This window comes from Cannabis sativa, chromosome 2 (genome assembly GCF_029168945.1).
Source record: "Cannabis sativa cultivar Pink pepper isolate KNU-18-1 chromosome 2, ASM2916894v1, whole genome shotgun sequence".
NCBI classification, from domain to species: domain Eukaryota; kingdom Viridiplantae; phylum Streptophyta; class Magnoliopsida; order Rosales; family Cannabaceae; genus Cannabis; species Cannabis sativa.
This window is the reverse complement of record NC_083602.1, coordinates 51,766,603-51,786,830: the sequence shown is the minus strand read 5'-3', so window position 1 is coordinate 51,786,830 and position 20,228 is coordinate 51,766,603. Positions and strand designations below refer to the sequence as shown.

The window sequence follows — 20,228 nt, the reverse complement described above, 5'->3', positions numbered from 1 at the left end:
CTTTTTCTAAAATATATAAAAATATTATGAGAAAATTTTAGAAAAAGGTTAAGAAAAATATACAATTAAATCTCAACCTGATTTTCTTATATTTTTAAACCTTTTTTTTTTTATCAATTTTCATAAAATAATTTTTTTGAAAAAAAAAATTATATTTTGATAATAAAAAAATATAAAAATCCATAAAATTTGTAATTTCCACTTATAAATTTATGGTTGATGAACATTTCTTATTCTTTTAATTCACCCCTAAAAAAGTTCCCTATTTTGTTAGAATTGCTCATGAAATTAGGACAAGGATACTCTAGCATATAAAGCATGTAGTACTTTATTCTTACTTAAAATAATTAGATTTATTATATAGTAAACTAATTTATTCATGTCTTAATTTTTATTTTTACAGAGTTTCATCGACTACTGTGAAGACCATGTTTGTCTTGTCGTTACTGTTGATGGATTTGATCTAAACCGTTGGATTTATTTGGTGTAGTATATTTATATTAGCCAGATGAACAGTTGATTCTTCCTCTAGAGTGAATGTGTTAACTTAGTATCAGATATTGGGTTTCTTCAGTTTATTTTTTATTTCTTTATTTGCTGTAAAGTTTGGTTGTTGGCTCTAAATGGTAATGGGGTCCAATCTGTGGTCATTGTCTCAAATTAGGATTTTTATTTAATATTAAAATGTAATCTGTCATGTTATGAAGAGTTATCCATTTTAATTTGTCTTTGGAGGAAATAATATCATCTTTTTTCGTAATTATACAATGTTATTAAGTTGCGTTTTTGTTAAGCAAACCAAATTATTCAACTAATTAATGTTTCTATTGATGATACCTTTATTCTTAACTTTATTATGAACAATCTCATCTTTCGGATATGGTATCATTATAATATAATCAAAAAGACAAAAGGGTTGTTCAATAATAACTTCTCTTCTTTTTCAATAATCTTATTTTAATAGAAGCCTAAACGTAATTTTCATCTACCTAATATTCATATACTAGCTAGTGTGATACACACATGTAAATGTAGTGTGATATAAAAGGGTTAATGCTTCTTCTATAGTCCTTATCTAATACAAACAAATTTGTACCTTGAGCCTTTCGATTGCGATCAATTGATTTTGACTATTCATCATGAAAATCGACAATGGAAAGTGTCCACGGTCCACAGTCCACAGTCCACTTCTTAAAACTTTCTATATGAATTGGTTTGGTGCTTTAGTTAATTAGGAAAAAGAAGTTATTAAGCACGTAAGAAAGACAACTACATAAAACAAACATATAGCGTTACCATCCCGATTAGCAAAATGCAGATGCAAAAATTTAAAATCCACAATTATATAGATTGTATGTTAATTCAGAAATAAAAGTAACTCATCCAATAAAATACAAATATATTTTAAAACAACAACAATAATATTAATAAAAAATAATAATTTATTTTAAATTGATGTTAGTTATGTAAAAAAAAAAATTAATAAATATTAATTAATTTAATATTAAAAATAACTAATCTAAAATAATCAATACAATACGATTTGAATTAAATTTGAACAGTGTAGATCCAACGGATTGAATTAAAAGAACACCCCACCCACATACTCTCTACTTGTTTCAGTATCCGGAAAAAAAAATTTAGTCTAATTTTTTTTCATATTCATGTACGTTATAGCTATTTGAGATATGTTACAAAATTTTAAAAAATTCGGAATAATTTACAATATATTGGTGTGTCCCTTTTAAGGAGGTGCATTATAGAATTTCCCAAACATTTTTATCAGATTTTTATTTTTCAAAGTAACCCTTAGCAGTTATAAAAAATTAAAAAATAAAAAAATCACGAATTTAACGTGAAATTTTACTTTTACACTTTTAGAACCAAAATTCAAACACGTCTCTACCACTACAAATTAGTTAACTATGGCGTGTTACACACCAAATGTTTTCATTTCCTTTAATTATTTATTTATAATTTTTTTCTCCAATTATGATTTCGAGCTTCAGTAGTTAGCCAGAGAAGTCTTTTGTTAATGCCAAAATTAGTTTGTACGAAATATATGTTAAGGAACAATAAAACCTTATAGTACACGACCTAGGAAAGCTTCCTTTGCCTCCTCTTCAAACAACAGTTTTAAAAAGAAAACAATATCGTTATTTAAAATCTTTTTTGGATCTTCAAGGAGAATGCTATGGCCAACTGTCCATGCCGTGTTGCTATATACAAAATTAAAATACACTCTAAAACCCATATCATATATACTCCAAGACTTTGATGTCTCTTCAATTCAATCTATAAAAAAATATATTATTTAGGAAATTTCGTTTGGATTGGGGCCCTTAAAGTGGGAGAAAGCTACTCCTTTCCTACCCCCCGTGTAAAGCAAAAGAAACCAAATCCAAATTGATAAGTTTTTACTTTGTTTTTAATTTAAGAAAAAAGAGAAGAGGGAGACAACTGGAACAGGTGATATTTGAGGCATTTAACAGTAAAATAACAATGTTGGCATTTATTTCACAAAGATACAAAAAGATGAAGATGAAAAGAAGAAGTCTTATCCTTTGAATTGCCATTCCCTACGGCACATGGGGCAATGAGCCTGAGATGTTTGTGAATTCACCCATTTTAAGATACAATGAAGATGGAAAGCATGGTTACATGCACCCCATACTGCAGCAAAACCAACCATTTTACAAGTAAGAAAAATATTTAGGTTTATAACACAAATATTCATATAATGGTTTCAAAATGCTTAAAGAATGAAGATTGAGGTAATTCTAATTGGTCTCTTCTCAGGTCTAAAAGGTAAAAGATGAATTACAACCACTATGACAATCCCATCTAATTATTGATCAGTTTGTTCCAACCAAGTATCAACTTCTTAGGATAGACAATGAGCACAAACAACTAAGTAAGATATATATTAAGACGCAACTAGTTATTGAAAGCTAGTCGATTAATTGTAGCGAGTAAAAACTTACTTAATGGGCAATCATCTCCGGGAAGTTTACAATCAGGACAACAACCATCAAATGCCATCCTGCAAATTCCACATGTTTCGTCCTGTGCATCCCAAGTCCATGAAGCAACAGCATGCCACCTATGAATGAAAGAGGGAACACAAATTATCTCCAATAAAATGAGACAAAATAAATCAGCCCATGAATTGAATGTTAAATGAAAAATAAGCAAATTAGTAGTGTTGGAAGATCAACATATCCAGTTCATGAAATCAATTATAATTTGTTCTACTAGAGATTTCTAGCATGTGTTTCAAGTAAATATTTATAACCCACACTATAAATTGAAATAATAACAATACTTACTCTGTTTTATACAGCAGCAGATATTTCAAACAAGCTGAGTCAAGGGAAAAACTGTTCGTATATAGTGCATGGTAACTGAGATTGAATTTACAACAGAACTTCTGGTGTTAATATTACCAATCACGCAACTTCCAAATAGAAGGAAAGGGCTTTTCCACTGTTTAACTAAAATACATACTAATGAGAAAGTGACTGAAAGAAAAACATTTAGACTGGTTACTAACAGCCAAAAAACTAAGAAATCCATTGTAGGTGCATTTAGTAAAGGGGAAAATGGATGTTCTGTCTCATAATTTGTTCAAGAAGATAAAAGGCTTTTCCAATTAGTGTATCAGAATTAATAATAGACAGAGAGAATCTTCAAAGCAAATACATTCATAATGATCTTCTAAAGTTCTTTAGGACTATCAGTTATAGGCCTCTCTAATAGGCAAACTTACATGAAGTTGACATCATAAATCTAATTTAATGAGAGAGCAGAGAATAGAGATAAGGAGCAGTTATATACATTGCATAATCTGAATTTTTAAGTCAAACTAGTCAAACATATTATATATCAATAAGGATACGCAAGACATTGACCTTCATCCTGTTCTCCTGTCCTGCAACAAAAGACCTCAATTTGAAAATGTCCTTAAAATATTTACACATACATAATTAAAAAACACATTTTGTTTTTGGCTTGCTTGACATCATTTTTTTTTTGTGTGTGTGTTTTTGAAATGAATTGAATGAGTGAAATCTTCTCAAGAAAGAAAGAGAGAGAGATTTAGGTAATACCCAGTTGGACAATGCCATAGAATGTGTCCATTATAAATTAAACTAAAAATAATGAACAAAATGATCCTAAAGGTGTTACCTAGTATACCAAACTCGAGCAGTACCTTACGAGAATTGTCTTAGCAAAAATTATTAGGGGCTGGTTGCTTGTAGATTTGGAAACAACCTTATCAATTCAAAAACACAAATAGTGAGCGGCCTACAAATACAGAATTCTCATTTAAAAAATTTCAGGAATTAAGCATTCAATATTGAATACATGATTGAAACTCTATCAAATGAAATTCACAATCATAAGTTAACACATCAAAATAATTCTTAGATCCCTCCCACTCTAACTTTTACTTGCAAAAAAAAGCAAAGGAATACACACTAGTTTAACTAAACACACGTCACACTACTTGATAATACAAAGAAATTGCTATTAAGTCTTGCGACAATATGGTGATGGATATGGCAATATTGCAAGCCTTGCAATAAGCCAAACTGCTAATAGCTTATTTCAAATTGATTTATTCATGAGTTGAAGTTTCTGATACCCGATCAAATTACACGTATAATTACAATATAGCATTTAAGCATTTAGAAATATCCATAGATTATACATACATTATAGTGTAAGTTGTCTGATGTTTTTAAAACACAATTGAACTACCAGGAGGAGGGCCATTAAAACATTGCCAGCAGAACAACAATCCAGAATAAAAGTCAAAATACGCTAGAGAGTATGGCCATGAGACATTTCAAAATTGCAATCCAAAAATCTGTTAATTACTAACTAATCAGCCATAGAAACCTTTTTCAAGAGGCATGAATAGAGGTTTTTCAAACCTATCAATTTGCTATTGTAAACAATGGTTGTCTAATGTCCTACCTAATTCTTCTTCAAAAAAGCTTAAGAACACATTCTATCTATATTGATATTTATGTAATACAGTGGAGTGGATTACAACTTTAACTACATATACTTTGACTAGCACAGAGGCTTTATTGAAACATTGGAATATCACATCACCATCCTTAGATCGAAAATAAACCATGATTTAAATAAAATGAGAATGAAAACCAAACAATGCAGTAATCCACAACAATAACTCAAAAAAAAAAACCAAATAGTTTCACTATGCTAAATGAAACTGCAGCAAATTTGAATAACTAAAAAAAGCTGTAAGTGAAAAAAATAAGTAAACCTGGATCTGCTGGAAGGAGGCAATAACCGTAGATGGAAGCAGTGAATGATGCTTGGATGGGCTGTAAAACGAAAAGGAGAAGGAAAACAACAATTTAGATGGTTGTTGGATGATTGAAATCATCTTCAAAGACGCGGTAAAACAGTGAGGCGCAGTCTTTAGGGTGGAGCGGTTCTCAGGCCAAGAGGCCTCCCACCCTTTTTTTCTTAATATTTATATATATAAACATTAAAACCAAAACACAATTTTGTGATGAAATGACATTTTCTGCTACCGGTGAATCATTTCTTTCCTGGATTCACAAGATTGAGAATCCCATTTGACCAACTATATACAATTCAATAGCAATTATTCTTAGACCATAATTAACAGGTTTTGAATGAAAGAAAGTAAACGTGAAAGTATCCCTCTTTGACATTTCATCAAATACATCACAAACAGTTTTAATCTATCATTCGTTGACAGCACAACTACCTCATAGAACCATAATCCCAAGAGGAAAGGGAAATATTATCATGAATAATGTGGTCACAGAAACAATGATCGAACTAAAGAACATAAAATACAAAACCTAACCGCGAAAAAATTAGAAAAAGATTCATATTGGTAGAAAAATCCTACCCCTAAGAACTCGATTTAGTCATTGCGCCATTTTTATATCGATCCTAGAGCCCTTAAATTGCAAATGCAAGATATCACACATTAACGAGGAAATGTTGATATTGAGAGAAAAAAGCAGTTGGTTCATATGAAGGAGACAATAAAATGGTACCTGAAGAAGTAGCCAGAGGTAATAGCAAGTGAGAGTGGAGTAGATAACAATGGCGTCTCTGAAGAGAGCACAAAAATTGGCTCAGGAGTGGAGAGTAGAGAAGAAAAGAACAGAAAAGAAAAGTGTTTAAAAAAAAAAATCTTTAAATCTAACAAAATTTAGTACATGTTACAAGAGAAAAATTATTAATTAGTCTTTTTTTTTTTAATAAAAATCTGGAAATTTATTAATTAATAAATTCGTTCAAAATAATAGAACGCACTTCAAAAGAACAATCATCCAATTGAAGCACACAACTTGTAGGATAATAAGAGTTTCTTGTTAAGCAATGAGCCAACTTGTTTGCAGATCGTTTAACAAAACACAACACAACTCAACGTAAGATAATAATAAAAGCAAATTTCGAATATCTTGAACAAGAAGACCAAACTGGGAAGACATAAAAGAACTGTACTCTGGATAGCTTGGACACACGCCAAGCTATCCGTCTCCAACACGACACGGTCCCACGAATGACTTGCAATCCAACTTAAGGCTTTTTCGATGCTAATTATCTCAGCAATTTCGGGTTGGACGCAATCAATCTTTCCCTTTTTGAAAGCTTCTATTACATTACCATGATGATCTCGAGCTACACAACCCAACCCAAACCGCCCCTCTTGTTCAAATAAGGCCCCATCAACATTAACTTTGATCTTATTAAACACAGGTGCAATCCAACGCTCATTATGTCGCCCCCCCATCGTTCAAAGGAGACAAATAAAGACTCTTTGTTCCTTGAGCAAATTGATACTGATCAAGCATATTTCTAGCTGATGCAACAATATTTGAAGCAGCCCAACTCTTCTTTTGCCAAACAAATTTATTTAGCGCACGCCAAATAGCCCAACTCACCACAGCCACTTCCTCCATTTCACCTTCGTGCCCCTTGCTAAATATCCCCAACAACCAGCTGCTAAAAGTTGCAGCCCCAGCCCCGACATCCACAGAGCTGCGATTCCAAGCAGCTTTAGCAAACTCACATTCCACCAACGCGTGTTGAACAATTTCTGCACCATAGTTGCACAAAGGGCTGTCGACATTGACAGGAACATGATGTTTTTGGAACAGAAAACAGGTTGGAAGCACACCCGAAGCAGCTCTCCATAAGAAATTACTGATCTTAGGAGGGATTTTTAATGACCAAAGGGACTTCCAAAAAGCAGTATTGTCATCTCTACACCAAGCACCCTTAGATTCCTGCAAAAATTTATAGGCACTTTTAACCGAGTACTGCCCACAAGTCTCAAGTTTCCAACTCCAACCATCATTAACAGCTGAATCACTAAGCTGAATGGAAAAAAATAAGGTCCTGATCACGGGAAACAAACAGATCTCTCACAACATCCTCATCACAAGCACGAGTTTCGACTTGAAGAAGGTAGTTGATCGATTTGTTAACAAGAGCAGGATGCCTTGTAACGACATAGCTGTTAGTAATATGTGGAAGCCAAGGATCCTCAAGAATCGAGACATTTTCTCCATTAGCAATTGTTCTTTGAGCACAGGCACGTATTAGATCTTTAACTTCAAGAATACTTCGACATATGAAACTAGGATTGTCTCTCAATTCAGTTGAGAACAGATTACCATGTGCATAATATTTTTTTCTTATAAAGCTTACTAACCAAAGAACTATCATTGACCAACAATCGCCAATATTGCTTCCCCGGAAGAGCCAAATTAAAGTCTCTCAAACTTCGGAAACTCAATCCCCCTGCATGTTTATGGCGACACAAACGATCCCAACTCACCCAATTTATACCTTCGCCACTGCTCGAATTCGAATGCCACCAAAACTTAGCCATAAGCCGTTCTAACTCCTTACAAGTGTCCAATGGCAAGAGAAAAACATTCATAGCGTAATTCAGCAAGGCTTGAGCAACAGATTTTAGCAATACCTCATTTCCCGCACGAGATAAGATACGCCCTTCCTAACCTTGAATTCTCTTCCGAACCTTATTTTTTTACACTTTAAATAGTTGTTTTTGTATTTTTACGAAAATTCACATAACAATCATATAGCAATTAATAGAACAACTCAGATCGCATCTAAAATCCACATAGCAATCCAAACCGTAAATTTTTTTAAAAAAAATAATATATGTGATAATTCCTCTAAATAATTAAGTAGGATTATCTAAGTTTTTCTATATTAATTTTTTTTTTTTTTTAAAAAAAAAGAAAGTTAGTAATTACATATATAATACACTGACCCCTAATTCCTAACTCTGAAAAGAATTTTTTTTAAAAAAAAAATACTAATAACTGCCAAATAAAAATTAGTCGAATAAGGAGAAGTATTATAAATATATCCTTTTTGAGAGATTTTAGTGTCAAAATTTTCATTAAAAAAAAAATAATAAAAAGACTTATCACAAATTTTGTTTTGTTTAGTGACTTCCATTGATGAAATTAAAAAGTGTTCTCTTTCATTAGATGATTAACGATTGGAGTTTGGAAGAAACAAAATTTTATAATAATTCTCCTTGTCAGATACAAGTTTCAGTGAGAAGATAGGGTCGGCCCTGAGTTAAAAACTTAAAATGGGCTATAGGCAAAAAAAAAAAAAATGGGCCCTTACTATAAAGATAAATAATATTTTTAAAAATTATTAAAAATATATATGTATATTTTTTAAAAGGCAATTTTTTTATTTGGGCCCCTAAAATGAGTGGGCCCTAGGCGCAGACCTAGCCCGCCTATGCCCAGGGTCGGCCTTGCGAGAAGATAAACTATCTTGGTGCAAATTGTAAGGTATATCTATTAATGTAATTGTGTATTGTAATTTATCTTTATTTTTTTATTTATTATTGAAAAATTTATTTAGAGTTTTTTTTATTTGGATTTTGTGACATGGTTCTTTTTTTTTTTCTTCAATTGTTAGATTTGCAAGGTTATTGTGGTAGGAATCATAATTTATGGTACATATTTTGCTAAGTGTGAAATATGAAAGATTTGTGCATAATTTTTTTAGACATTGCTTTATGAAAATTGAATATGAAAAACTCAAAAAAAAAAAAAAAATTAAAAATAAAGGATTTGTTTTGGTTTTAGTTTCTGTTAAGAATTTTGATAATTAGGAATTAAAAAATATGTATAATATAAAAAATTTATTTTATTTTTATTTTTCTTTTTAATAAAAAATAAAACTTAAAATAACAAAATAAAATAATTTGTATATTAATTATTATATAGTAGGAACAAATTTTTTGTGTATTTATTTTGTTTTACTTAATTGTACCATACTTATCTTGTGTATTAAATATAAAAAAAATTAATTAAATATTAGTATTAAATATGAGAATAACACATAATAATAAAAAAATATCTGTATGTACATACATTTTTTATGACATACCCTACAAATAAATATATGTTAATTATAACACAATTGAACAAAAAAACATAATAATAATAAATTGTATAGTTATAAGCATCACTTGCTCAGTCAAATATGATCATGTATCATAATTAATAAATATTAGTATGTAATTAGGAAATTTCTTTAGCCTAATTTATTTATTTTTATATGTAGATTTCTCTTATATATCAAAATATCAATGAGATATCATATAAATTTTATTCCTCTTATATTGTTTTTTTTTTTTTTTTGAGATAAATTCCATTTGTAACTGATAATATTATGTAATAAATAGTCATTACACTAATAAAAATGGCCACAAATGATGATATTTTCTTCCTAGCTATAGTATATAGGGTTTGGATTTTCTTCTATTTGTGGACAAATTCCATTGCACTGATAATATTTCACGTTTTTTTTTCATACCTATTTTAGTTTTTATTTGCTCTCCAAGATTTCTATTATTTTTCTCATTTTTGTTTTATATTTTCTCTTAAATTTATATGTAGCTCTAAAAAATTAGTTTTTTTTTTTTCTTTCTCACAATTGATTAATTAAATTTATGATTGTATACAAAAGTAACAGTACTATCTTTTATTTTTTATTTTTTAGATTTCAACCCTTCAATTTACTTAGATCTTAGTAATATAAATATCTATATATATAAATAGATGGTCAATTTGATACATCTAGCTATATAAGGAAGACCAAAATACTAAACCAAAGTGGTATTTGGTTGGAAAAAATGAAAATGAGAATAAAAATAAAAATCAAATCGGATAAAATTTAAAATACAAAAAAATTGATAAAAAAATTATTATGATCTTTCCTTTAATCCCAAAATGTAAAATGAAATAATTATTCTACCAAAATGATACAAAAATCATTCCATTAAAATAACATTTAAATATTTTAAAATATAACCAAACAACAAAAAAAAAATATTATTTCATTTTCATTCTATTTCATTTCTTTAACTACAACCAAATGTCTCCCTTTAGCTTTTCAAAATATATATATAAATTACTTTGCTAATTAACTATTTTAAAATTAGGTTTTTATTATTATTATTATTTACATTTCAAATGGCTATTATTGTTTTGAGCAATAATAAATAAATAAATTTAAATTAAGAAAAACTTTAATAAATAAAATTAAGCCAGACTTTCATCAATCCTGGCCATTGATGTTAGTGTGTGCATGTGCTTATCTGAATTTATATGATTTATCTTTTATTAATTATTTTTTGTTCATATTATTATTTATCATGTAAGGTTACACAAACATTTCAAATTATTCTTCTCTCTAAAAAAATAACCATTAATGTCTTATTATATGCTAAATTTTGAAACACATCTTAACCGTCCAATTCCATACAATGTGTAACCCACAATAGCAAAAAAGAAATATATAGTTACCATATTTCATTATTAACATTTATTCCCCCATTGAAGCTCTTTTACCACCTTCTCTATAATATTTGTAAATAAATAGTACCACAAAGTATACTATGAAGGGCACAAAAAGTATGATTTGGGATATATATTCTCCCATTCTAGCACACTATCGCTAGTTTCTCTCCCTAGCTCTTGTTTTTTCTTTTTTGGCTCACAAGCCAAGCCAAGCCATGACGAGAAAGAAGGTGAAGTTGGCTTACATCAACAATGACTCCTCTCGAAAAGCCACTTATAAGAAGAGAAAGAAAGGTCTCATGAAGAAGGTAAGCGAGTTGAGCACACTGTGCGGTGTAGATGCATGTGCAATCATTTACAACCCATATGATACTCAGCCTGAGGTGTATCCATCTCCAGCAGGGGTGCACCGTATAGTGACAAAATTCAAGAAGATGCCCGAGATAGAGCAGAGCAAGAAGATGGTGAACCAAGAAACTTTCCTGAAGCAAAAGATTAGTAAGGTGAGCGAGCAAGTGAAGAAGTTGAAGAAAGAGAATCGTGACAAGGAGATGAATCGACTCTTGTATGGCAATCTCTCTGGTAAGATGAACCTCCAAGGCTTGACTGTTACAGATTTGAATGATCTCACTTGGCTTATTGATCAGAATTTAAAGGATATTAATAAGAGAATGGAAAAAATAGCTAAAGATACAAAATCCGCTCGAATGGCCGCTGCTGCTGCAGCTGCAGCAACAGTACCTCCACTCATGAATGGGGAAGTGAAAGTCAATGTAGCTGCTACTACTGCGGCAAATAACATTAATGACCATAGCAGGGCCATACAGAGGCAGCAATGGAGGGGAGACTCGAACCCTCAAAATCAAGCTAATATTAATAATAATAATAATAATCCGATGAGGTTTGGAGGAAGAGATGTGATTTTTCCATTGGGAAACAACAACAAAAATAATTGGGTTAATGACCACTTCACATAAACTTTAACTAAGTTGTTTAGTCATGGTGATTATTTGTGTTTCATTTGTCTTAGTTCTTATTCTCATGTTGAGTTATTTGTGTTTGGTGTGTTTTTTATTCTCTTGTTGCCGGGTCACAATCGTTGTTAATTTTGTTTCATGTTTTTCAATTAAATAATAATATGAGTGTTATTAGTGTCATTATTATGTAATTTTCAATAATATTTTTATAAGTTCTTTTGTTATGTATTTTTATATATAAATCATTCCAAAGTCAAAATATAGTATTATTATCAAAACTTTATTATGAGGTTAAATTTTTTTCTTATGTTGTTGTTTAAGAATTGGGGCTTTTGTTTTGATTTCATGGTTTATTATATTACTATATATTCAATAGATTTCATGAAAACTGAATTAATCACAAGGCTATTGTGAAAATAAATAAAAGTTTGTATGAATAAATAAAAATTTTATTTTTTTAATACTCATACAAGAAATTAATTTCAAAGAAGGGCTTCAAAATTTAATTTTCCAATTTTTTGAATATTTATTTTTTTCATTTTGAAATAACGTAATTATAATTAGACACTACATACAATGCACCCAATTTTAAAGGATAATAAGGTAAGGTAGGGTTGGCAAATAAAACTCGAGCTATGTGAATTGAGATTAATTTCCTTTGTGTAAGTCTTGCTTTACAGTGGAACTTGCCTAATATTTTATTCTTGGTTCTTGAATAAAATTTATATATATATATTTTTTTTAAAAAAAAAAAGATAAGGTAGGGTATGGTAATAAAAAAAAGCTTTTGACAGTAATGACACGATATAATCACAAAATATGGTAATATAAAATTATTAATAATAAAAATTGGAAGTTATACATATTTGATTTTATTAAATGTTACTATATAGTCACAAAATATGGTAATATAAAATTATTAATAATATAAATTGGAAGTTATAGATATTTGATTTTGTCATATGTATTTTTAATATTTGTACATTAACCCTATCAGATTATATTTCATCAAATTTTTAATATTTTATAAAATTATTATGAATAATATAAAATAGACAAGAAAAAAAAGATGAAGAGAGAAAAAGAAACTGAATGAGAATTTTTAATGTTTTATTTTAACGGGGTGGTCCCCTATTTATACAAATATGTAGGTAATAGATTAAGAAACTAATAAGAGAAATAGTAATTACAATTAATAGTAATTAATATAAAAAATTTAGGTGATTTGGACATCCATATAAATAATATTTTAAAATACTTTCCCTTGGATGTCCATAATAGCTACTCGAATTGACCCATAGACCAAACCACCTTTCTAATATCCTCGCGGGAGGGAATGGACACCAGACGATCATTCATAGTCTTAGAAATGATAGGCGAAATGAGATTCTCTAGCTCAAGGCCTATGATGGGGTTTGAGGAACGAAACACATTCTTAAACTTGTCCAAAAAATAGTGTATAATAGCCAAACAATATAAGACCCAATTTTCGCCATCCTCAGAAATAGCCCTAACATAGTTTTTCTTTTTTCGGATAATAGTAGACGCATGAAAGAAGAGAGAATTTTTATCCCCATCCCGATACTAAGTTTCTCGAAATTTTTGACACCAGATATCACATTCTTTAAATGACACCTCATCGAGTTCAGGTAAAATATCAACCTCTAATTGGACATTTTTAGTGGATTACAAAATTTTTTGGACCTCTAGCAGGATATTATCCAATAAACGCAACTTCACTTTGCAAAAGCCAAAGTGAGTTTTGTTCTATTGGGTTAGCTTTTTACGAGTAAAGGCCAATTTAGTAACTAGTTGAAAATTTTTAACCCCCTCGCCACAATATTCCAAACATCCTAACTAACCTCCTTACTAATGGGATCTCGAGTCCCCTCATCCAAAAATCTAAAAGGCGTATGAAAGTGTTCTCTATCAAAGATAAGGTCCAAAACTATAGGGGCATGGTCAGACGATTCGATAGTGAGATATTTAACCCCCGCTTTCTGAAACGAAACCATCCCCTCAAGGATGCAAATGAATTTATCCAACCTTTCATTAATCAACTCAGAGAAATTTATCCTATTTGACTAAGTAAAGAAATTTCCCACACTTCCAAGATCTATGCCACCCGTGACAAGCATAAAGTCATTGAGTAGACTAGAATTAGCATCTACAACTATATTTCCCCCATATTTCTCAGCTTGGACCATAATAAGGGTCCAATGTTTAGACAACCATGCCAATTCAAGAGCCAAATCTTCCCAAAAAGATACTCAAACACTTCTCACTGGGATAGCATAAACGAAATACCCCAACCAAGGCAGAGCATTCTAAACATTAGAGAATCTAGCCACAATCACAATAGAAGTAGATTTTACAAAATAAATATCAATCCCGACTCTCCAACACAGACTTAAACCCCCCACTCAGCCAATAACATCCACAAAACTACATAAAAAAACCCCAACCGCCTCCAAATAGTGCCCATACGAATGACACTAAGTTTAGTCTCAATCAGGAATAACACATCAGGAAATTTCAATGACAACCAAGATATTCAAGGCCTTAACCGCCTTGACTTTCCCCAAGCCTCAACAATTCTAAGAGAGGAATTTCATGAGTAGAGGGAAGAGGAACACCAGATCTGAGACCCACCAATGAGCACCTGAAACACAACAAAAACTAAAAGCTAAGAATAGAAGAGAAACTACAGAACTAGCTCATAGAACTCAACTCAAAACAAAAGCAAAGATGCCTCAATGGCCCAAATACAGACAAAATACACAAGAACTCGAAATAGAGAGCAAGGCAATAGCCATGACAGTAAAAAGCATCAACAAATGCATAATAATCTCACCAAAGGACAAAGGAGCCACAAGGTGTAAGAGAACTCATATCAAACGCTCCAAAAATGGAAGAAGGAGACGAAGCCTGATTAGAGTGTAAAACTTACATATATTTATATGCTATTTGGGTGAATAACAATTAAATTATTTATTTTTATGAGCTTAGATGCATAAATTATTTTATTTGAAAATATTTAATTTAATCTAATATTGTGTTAATTTTTAAATTTAGTGCATAAATTAATAAAATATGAAATAGAGGATAACAAGGCCAAATGAAGATTGGCCCAAATCATGTCCATCATATCTCAAATGGACTGCGTGGAGGGCCTCAATTAATATGATGTCAATAATAGTTTAAGAAGTTTAAATTGGGTACTGTGTTAAGTTTCTTCTGTTATTCTACTATTATTTTTTAGTTGTTCTGTTTTGTGTTCCATTGTTGTTTTATAAAAAGATAGTATTGTTGTAAAAGTTAACTTAAATTCTAGTATTTTTGTTAGTTCCCCTTACAATACATGGCCAATGTTCATTCTTCTTCCATCAATTCACCGTGGGCCACAATTGCCAATTGCTCCCTCATTCTCTAGTTTCTTCAACTTTACTTGCGGCCCAACTAGAATCTGACCAAAGTCCAAACCACCCAAGGCCCGCCAACTCCACCATTCTCCACCAAATTCTCAGTATTTTGTGCCATGTTCTCCATTATATGGTACAGGAAAATACCATTTTGGAGAGCAAAATTTCACTATAAATAGCACCCTTTGGCATTGTAAATGGTATCAAATTTGTAGAGTAGGAAAGACACTTGTCATTTTATTGTTTCACTCTTATTAATATTTTATTTTTACTTATTTTAGTGACAAAAATAAATAAATTAGAATAGTAATATTGGTGAGGTTAGAGTGTAGCTATTGTACTTTGTATTTTTAATATTGATATTGATTTTTTTGTGTTTCATCTATACATCTCATTTATTATATTGTTCTTCATCTTCTAATTTTTCTTTCAAATTTAATAATCTTTTATATAAGTTCAGTCATGTTTTTCTTATGTAAGTTAGACTACTAATATTTTAGTATATTTATTATATTGTATGTCTTTTACTGCATTCTGCCAATAGTGGCATTTTGTCAATTTATGATATATAATATGTTATGATGTCAAGTTAGTAGTGAGATTCAATTTATGCAAGATTAATTAATTTACACTTTTAACATATACATCTTCCAGTTGTAATTAATGGTATAGTATTGCAACTGTATTTTAGATTATTATCGGTATTAAAATAGAACTTACATAACTACATCTCTACCTTAACAAACTAATCTTTAGTGGTAATTCACATTCCTGTGGATACTACATAGTCGATTTATTAACGCATCCGTTGTATAACAAAGTGGGCGACATCAAAGCCCTAAGACACCATAAAGGATCTACAAGCAAGAATACTCTAAAATCATGGAGCATCGATGTCCTAGCATAGTCAAAACTGGACCCGGACGAAACCAGGATAGAGGCGCCCAAAAAAACTAGCAAAAACATACTAGAAAAGAAGTCAGATCCACCCCTAAAATAGAGAAGACGATAGTGCCTCTGAACTCAGGCGATCGGACCGGCACGAGCACCCTACTAAAGAGAAACGGAAGAACCAAGCTTATCTAAACTCTATCAGAAACAGAGAGAGAGAGAACCAAGCTTATCTAAACTCTATCAGAGAGAGAGAGAGAGAGAGAGAGAGAGAGAGAGAGAGAGAGAGAGAGAGAGAGAGAGAGAGAGAGATTATTTCCTCTATATAGAGACGAAACCCCATCAAAAGACGTCTAGGAAAACCAGCCGTGGTGAGGCTGGACACACCCCTGAATCGGAGAGGAAGACGACGACTCCAGTCCCAAGTGACTGAACCGACTCGAAAATCCTATGGAAGTGCTTCAAAGGGTCAGGGTTTTTCAATATTAACATTTTTATATGATTACATCACAATTATTTAAGACATTCTGCAAACTTTCAAAAAATTCTTAATAATTTAACGCGTCGGAAATAAGGTTCAAACAATTTGTTGCACGTGTATCTTTTATTTTATATACGTGTAAAATAGATTGTTAAGAACCTACTATTTGTATTATATATAATTTATTTTAAATTTTAAAACTTTGTAAATATTTTAAATAGTTATCATATCTACCATCATATAAATAAAAGTAAAATTATAACTATTCAAAACACAAAATAGTGCATTGATATATGCACTTCCTTTTGAGACTACATAGTAAAAACACCATATACTACACACAATATCTTTGATTTACATGGAATATAAAAGAGTATATATAGAGGTATATGTATATATTTGCTTAGTATTTTGATTAAATGAATAGTTCAATCTATATTTTCTAAAAATATTCTCCATTTATTATTATATGTTATATTCCCTTTGCAAGAACACCTGAAAATGGAGACAAAAATTGTCTCCTAATCTTAGACTAGCTATAGGTATAATATTTAAAAGAGTTGTATGGTTCAAGCTTAAGTCCCTTGAATGAAATATGTTTTTCTTTTCTTTTGTGTTCTTTTGAAGCCTTATAATTTGGAGGGCTTGAATTCAAATCAACATTACATATATTATTATATTTATTTAAATATACAGCTATATGTGTATTCAACGATATTCTTGTTGAAATTAGCAGTCAAAAAGATTTAAGATAAAAAAGTAAATGTATTATTAATTAGGATATATAGAGATATGTATACAGTAAAAAAAATTTACATACACTGTGACTGAATCTTTTTGTAGATTCAAACAGTTCAATTGACTGGAATATGAGTTGGTGAACATTATAATTTATATATAGTCGATCACCACACATTACATAAAAGAAAGGCCAAGAATTTTTCTTACTATGAACTACATAACATATTAGCCTTGACTTTGAAATTCAAATCAACTCAACTCAATTGTCAGTTTCAAAGGAATATATTATATATAATAAGCTGCTTCAAAAAAGAATTTTACCACTTGAAATTATTATATTTTGGAATATACAAATAGGATTTATACTCACATAAATCAGTTAATTAATTAAGCATTTAATTGTTTTAAATATTATTATATATATAAAAAAAATTAAAAATATTTTGAGGAAGTTATGAATTATGATTTTGGTTGGAATAGGATGAATTCTTTTTTAATTAAATAACTTCTTAAGAAAGGATATTGAAAAAGAAAAATCTCTTTAATTTTTTTTTCAGATTTTAAAAAGTATATTGAATTTATTTAGTTTTTTTATATATATAATTATGATCAATTTGATATTAATAATTTATGAACATAGTCATTTAAAATGATGACTGTATAAATTTTTTATCATATAGATGAAAAATACTCATAAATGAAAATAATAATGAGAAGGGTTTTCTTAATTACATAATATATATTTTTATTTATTTAATTTTTTTGCTTAAATTAATGGGAGGGTAAAGTTTGTTTCTCTTACAATTCATTTGAGGACACAAAAGAGAACTTATTCCATGGAAAGGACTTTTGTAGATGTAAATTAAGAATTCCTACAACATGTTATAAAATATCTTATGATCATCAGTAACATATAATCACTAAAACTCAGAATATGTAAATAAAAATAAAAATAAAAATATATTTGTGTGTGTTAGGAACATATACATTGTATTGAGATTTAAGAAAGAAAAGACTATACACAATGAAAAGATGAGGAAGAAGAATCAGGGAGAGCCATTGATAGTAGAAGTTGATGAATAATAATAATAATAATAATAATAATAATAATAAAGGTTGAAGGGTTAAAATTAAGTTAAGGCAGCACAATTAGTGAGTGAAGGCATCTAGTCAAGAGAAACTTTTTTTTGAAGTATCTAAAAAAAGGCACACTTTTACTAATTTAGATGGTCATTGTTACATACAGCTATGAGAATTTTCTATAATTATTATTAACATAAAATAAGTAAGACTCGATATTAAATTACACTAATAGTGTTATTATACCTCATAAAAGTATTAAGTATAAAAAAATATTTATATATAATATAAAAAAAAAAGAGAGAGAGAGAAATGATTGGGACACACTCAAATTATACACACTTTTTACTAAGGGTGTTCATCAAATCGCTTAAACTGTGTAAACTGCCCGTACTGCACCACACTGCATAAAAAATACAGTTTAAAATCTTTTGTGGTGCGGTTGCGATTTGCATTTTTACCAAATTGCGCGGTGCAGAGTGATTTGTGCGATTTTGAATTTAATAATTGCGCTTCAAACCGCATCGCACCATATATTACAAAGTTATTAATTTTTATCATATAATTTTTATTTTTTTCATATAAGACCAAATATATATAATATATGTGTATATTACTTTATTTTGTAGAAACAATTCAATATAATGACTTGATGATTATTATATATGTTATGATATTTTTTAATAAGATTTTTTTTTTGTTTTGTATTGTTAAAAGTATTAGTTTGATTTTTAAATTTTTATTATAATGTTTAATAATTATGATAGTATAAACCGCTCAAACTGTATCGTACCATACCATATTTTCGCAGTTTAGTTTTTGCGGTTTTAAGATCTCGCGGTGCGATTGCTGTTTGAGAAATTATAAAAACTGCATATGCGGTTTAGTTTGAAAAAATAACTACAACCCGCACCACTCGTACCATGAACACCCCTACTTCTTACACACAATGCATGATGTGTAATTAATCTCAACCGTACAACTAAAAGTAATATGGTCACACTTAAAAATATAAATAGCTAATATTTATTACAAATAAGTATTGTACATTTTGAGTATGTATCTACCATTACTCATAAAATAATTTTTAGGGAGATTAGTTTGCTTTTAATACATAGAGAGGTATATTGGTGGTTGAGACTTTTCTAAAAAATATATATATAGAGGTATTTTTTATTTTAAGCATATGAAGAAATTAATTTTTGTTTATATAGTGATGTATATTATAGCTAAACATTTCATATTATATGTCTTATTCTGTGAAATTTTGTATTTTAATATTCACAGTTTAATTATTTAATTAAGTCATTAATTAAACACGGAATAAAGAAACTGGTACTGAAACAGTTTTTTCTGTAGTTACAGAATACAACTCTGTAACTCCGGAGAAACCCAGAAAAACAAACAGTGCATAAAAGTAAAAGCACACAAGATTTTTGTACGTGGTTTCAACAATCCTTTCAGATTGTTACTAGTCCACGGGGCCACGCCCAGAGATAAGATTTATTAGATCGGTATCAAAAATACAAAGTAATTGACTTATGCATAAATAGACTCCCTCTTATTGTATGCCGCAAGCTTGATGTATTCCACCTACTAACCGAATCTTGATAAAACTCTAAGAGCTCGAACTCCCTTCGATCACCTTGAAGAGTGCTTGAATCCTCCTGATTCAAGACTTAAAGGCTATCTCCCTAAAGCCTATACAACCATCTCTTGAAGGTTGTGTGCTTGTATCATCCCGATGCAA

General features: G+C 30.0%; 2 protein-coding genes and 1 non-coding gene across 3 annotated transcripts; 1 reads left to right on the top strand and 2 right to left on the bottom strand.

Moving 5' to 3' along the window:
* Window positions 1–2,284: 2,284 nt before the first annotated feature.
* LOC133028988 (anaphase-promoting complex subunit 11) lies at window positions 2,285–3,103 on the bottom strand. The gene is made up of 2 exons (XM_061110591.1): window positions 2,985–3,103; window positions 2,285–2,673 (listed from the first exon to the last, which is right to left on the bottom strand). Exons 1-2 carry the CDS (start codon window positions 3,040–3,042, stop codon window positions 2,558–2,560), a joined length of 174 nt encoding a protein of 57 aa, XP_060966574.1. The 5' UTR covers window positions 3,043–3,103; the 3' UTR covers window positions 2,285–2,557.
* A 645-nt stretch (window positions 3,104–3,748) lies between these two features.
* LOC115718402 (uncharacterized) lies at window positions 3,749–6,231 on the bottom strand. The gene is made up of 4 exons (XR_009686273.1): window positions 6,072–6,231; window positions 5,300–5,360; window positions 4,214–4,275; window positions 3,749–3,931 (listed from the first exon to the last, which is right to left on the bottom strand). It is a non-coding gene; the product is annotated as an uncharacterized LOC115718402 (transcript).
* A 4,685-nt stretch (window positions 6,232–10,916) lies between these two features.
* LOC115721035 (agamous-like MADS-box protein AGL80) lies at window positions 10,917–12,030 on the top strand. Its single transcript, XM_030650264.2, has one exon. The coding sequence runs from the start codon at window positions 11,102–11,104 to the stop codon at window positions 11,861–11,863; it is 762 nt and encodes a 253-aa protein (XP_030506124.2). The 5' UTR covers window positions 10,917–11,101; the 3' UTR covers window positions 11,864–12,030.
* The last annotated feature ends 8,198 nt before the right edge of the window (window positions 12,031–20,228 follow it).

What these genes read in the sequence shown, in the direction of transcription:
- LOC115721035 (XM_030650264.2), top strand. Translation starts at nt 11,102, where the DNA reads ATGACGAGAAAGAAGGTGAAGTTGGCTTACATCAACAATGACTCCTCT.
- LOC133028988 (XM_061110591.1), bottom strand. Translation starts at nt 3,042, where the DNA reads ATGGCATTTGATGGTTGTTGTCCTGATTGTAAACTTCCCGGAGATGAT. An exon ending in CGGAGATGATTGCCCATTAA is followed by an intron (nt 2,674 to 2,984) that starts GTAAGTTTTTAC and finishes GTTTTGCTGCAG; the next exon opens with TATGGGGTGCATGTAACCAT.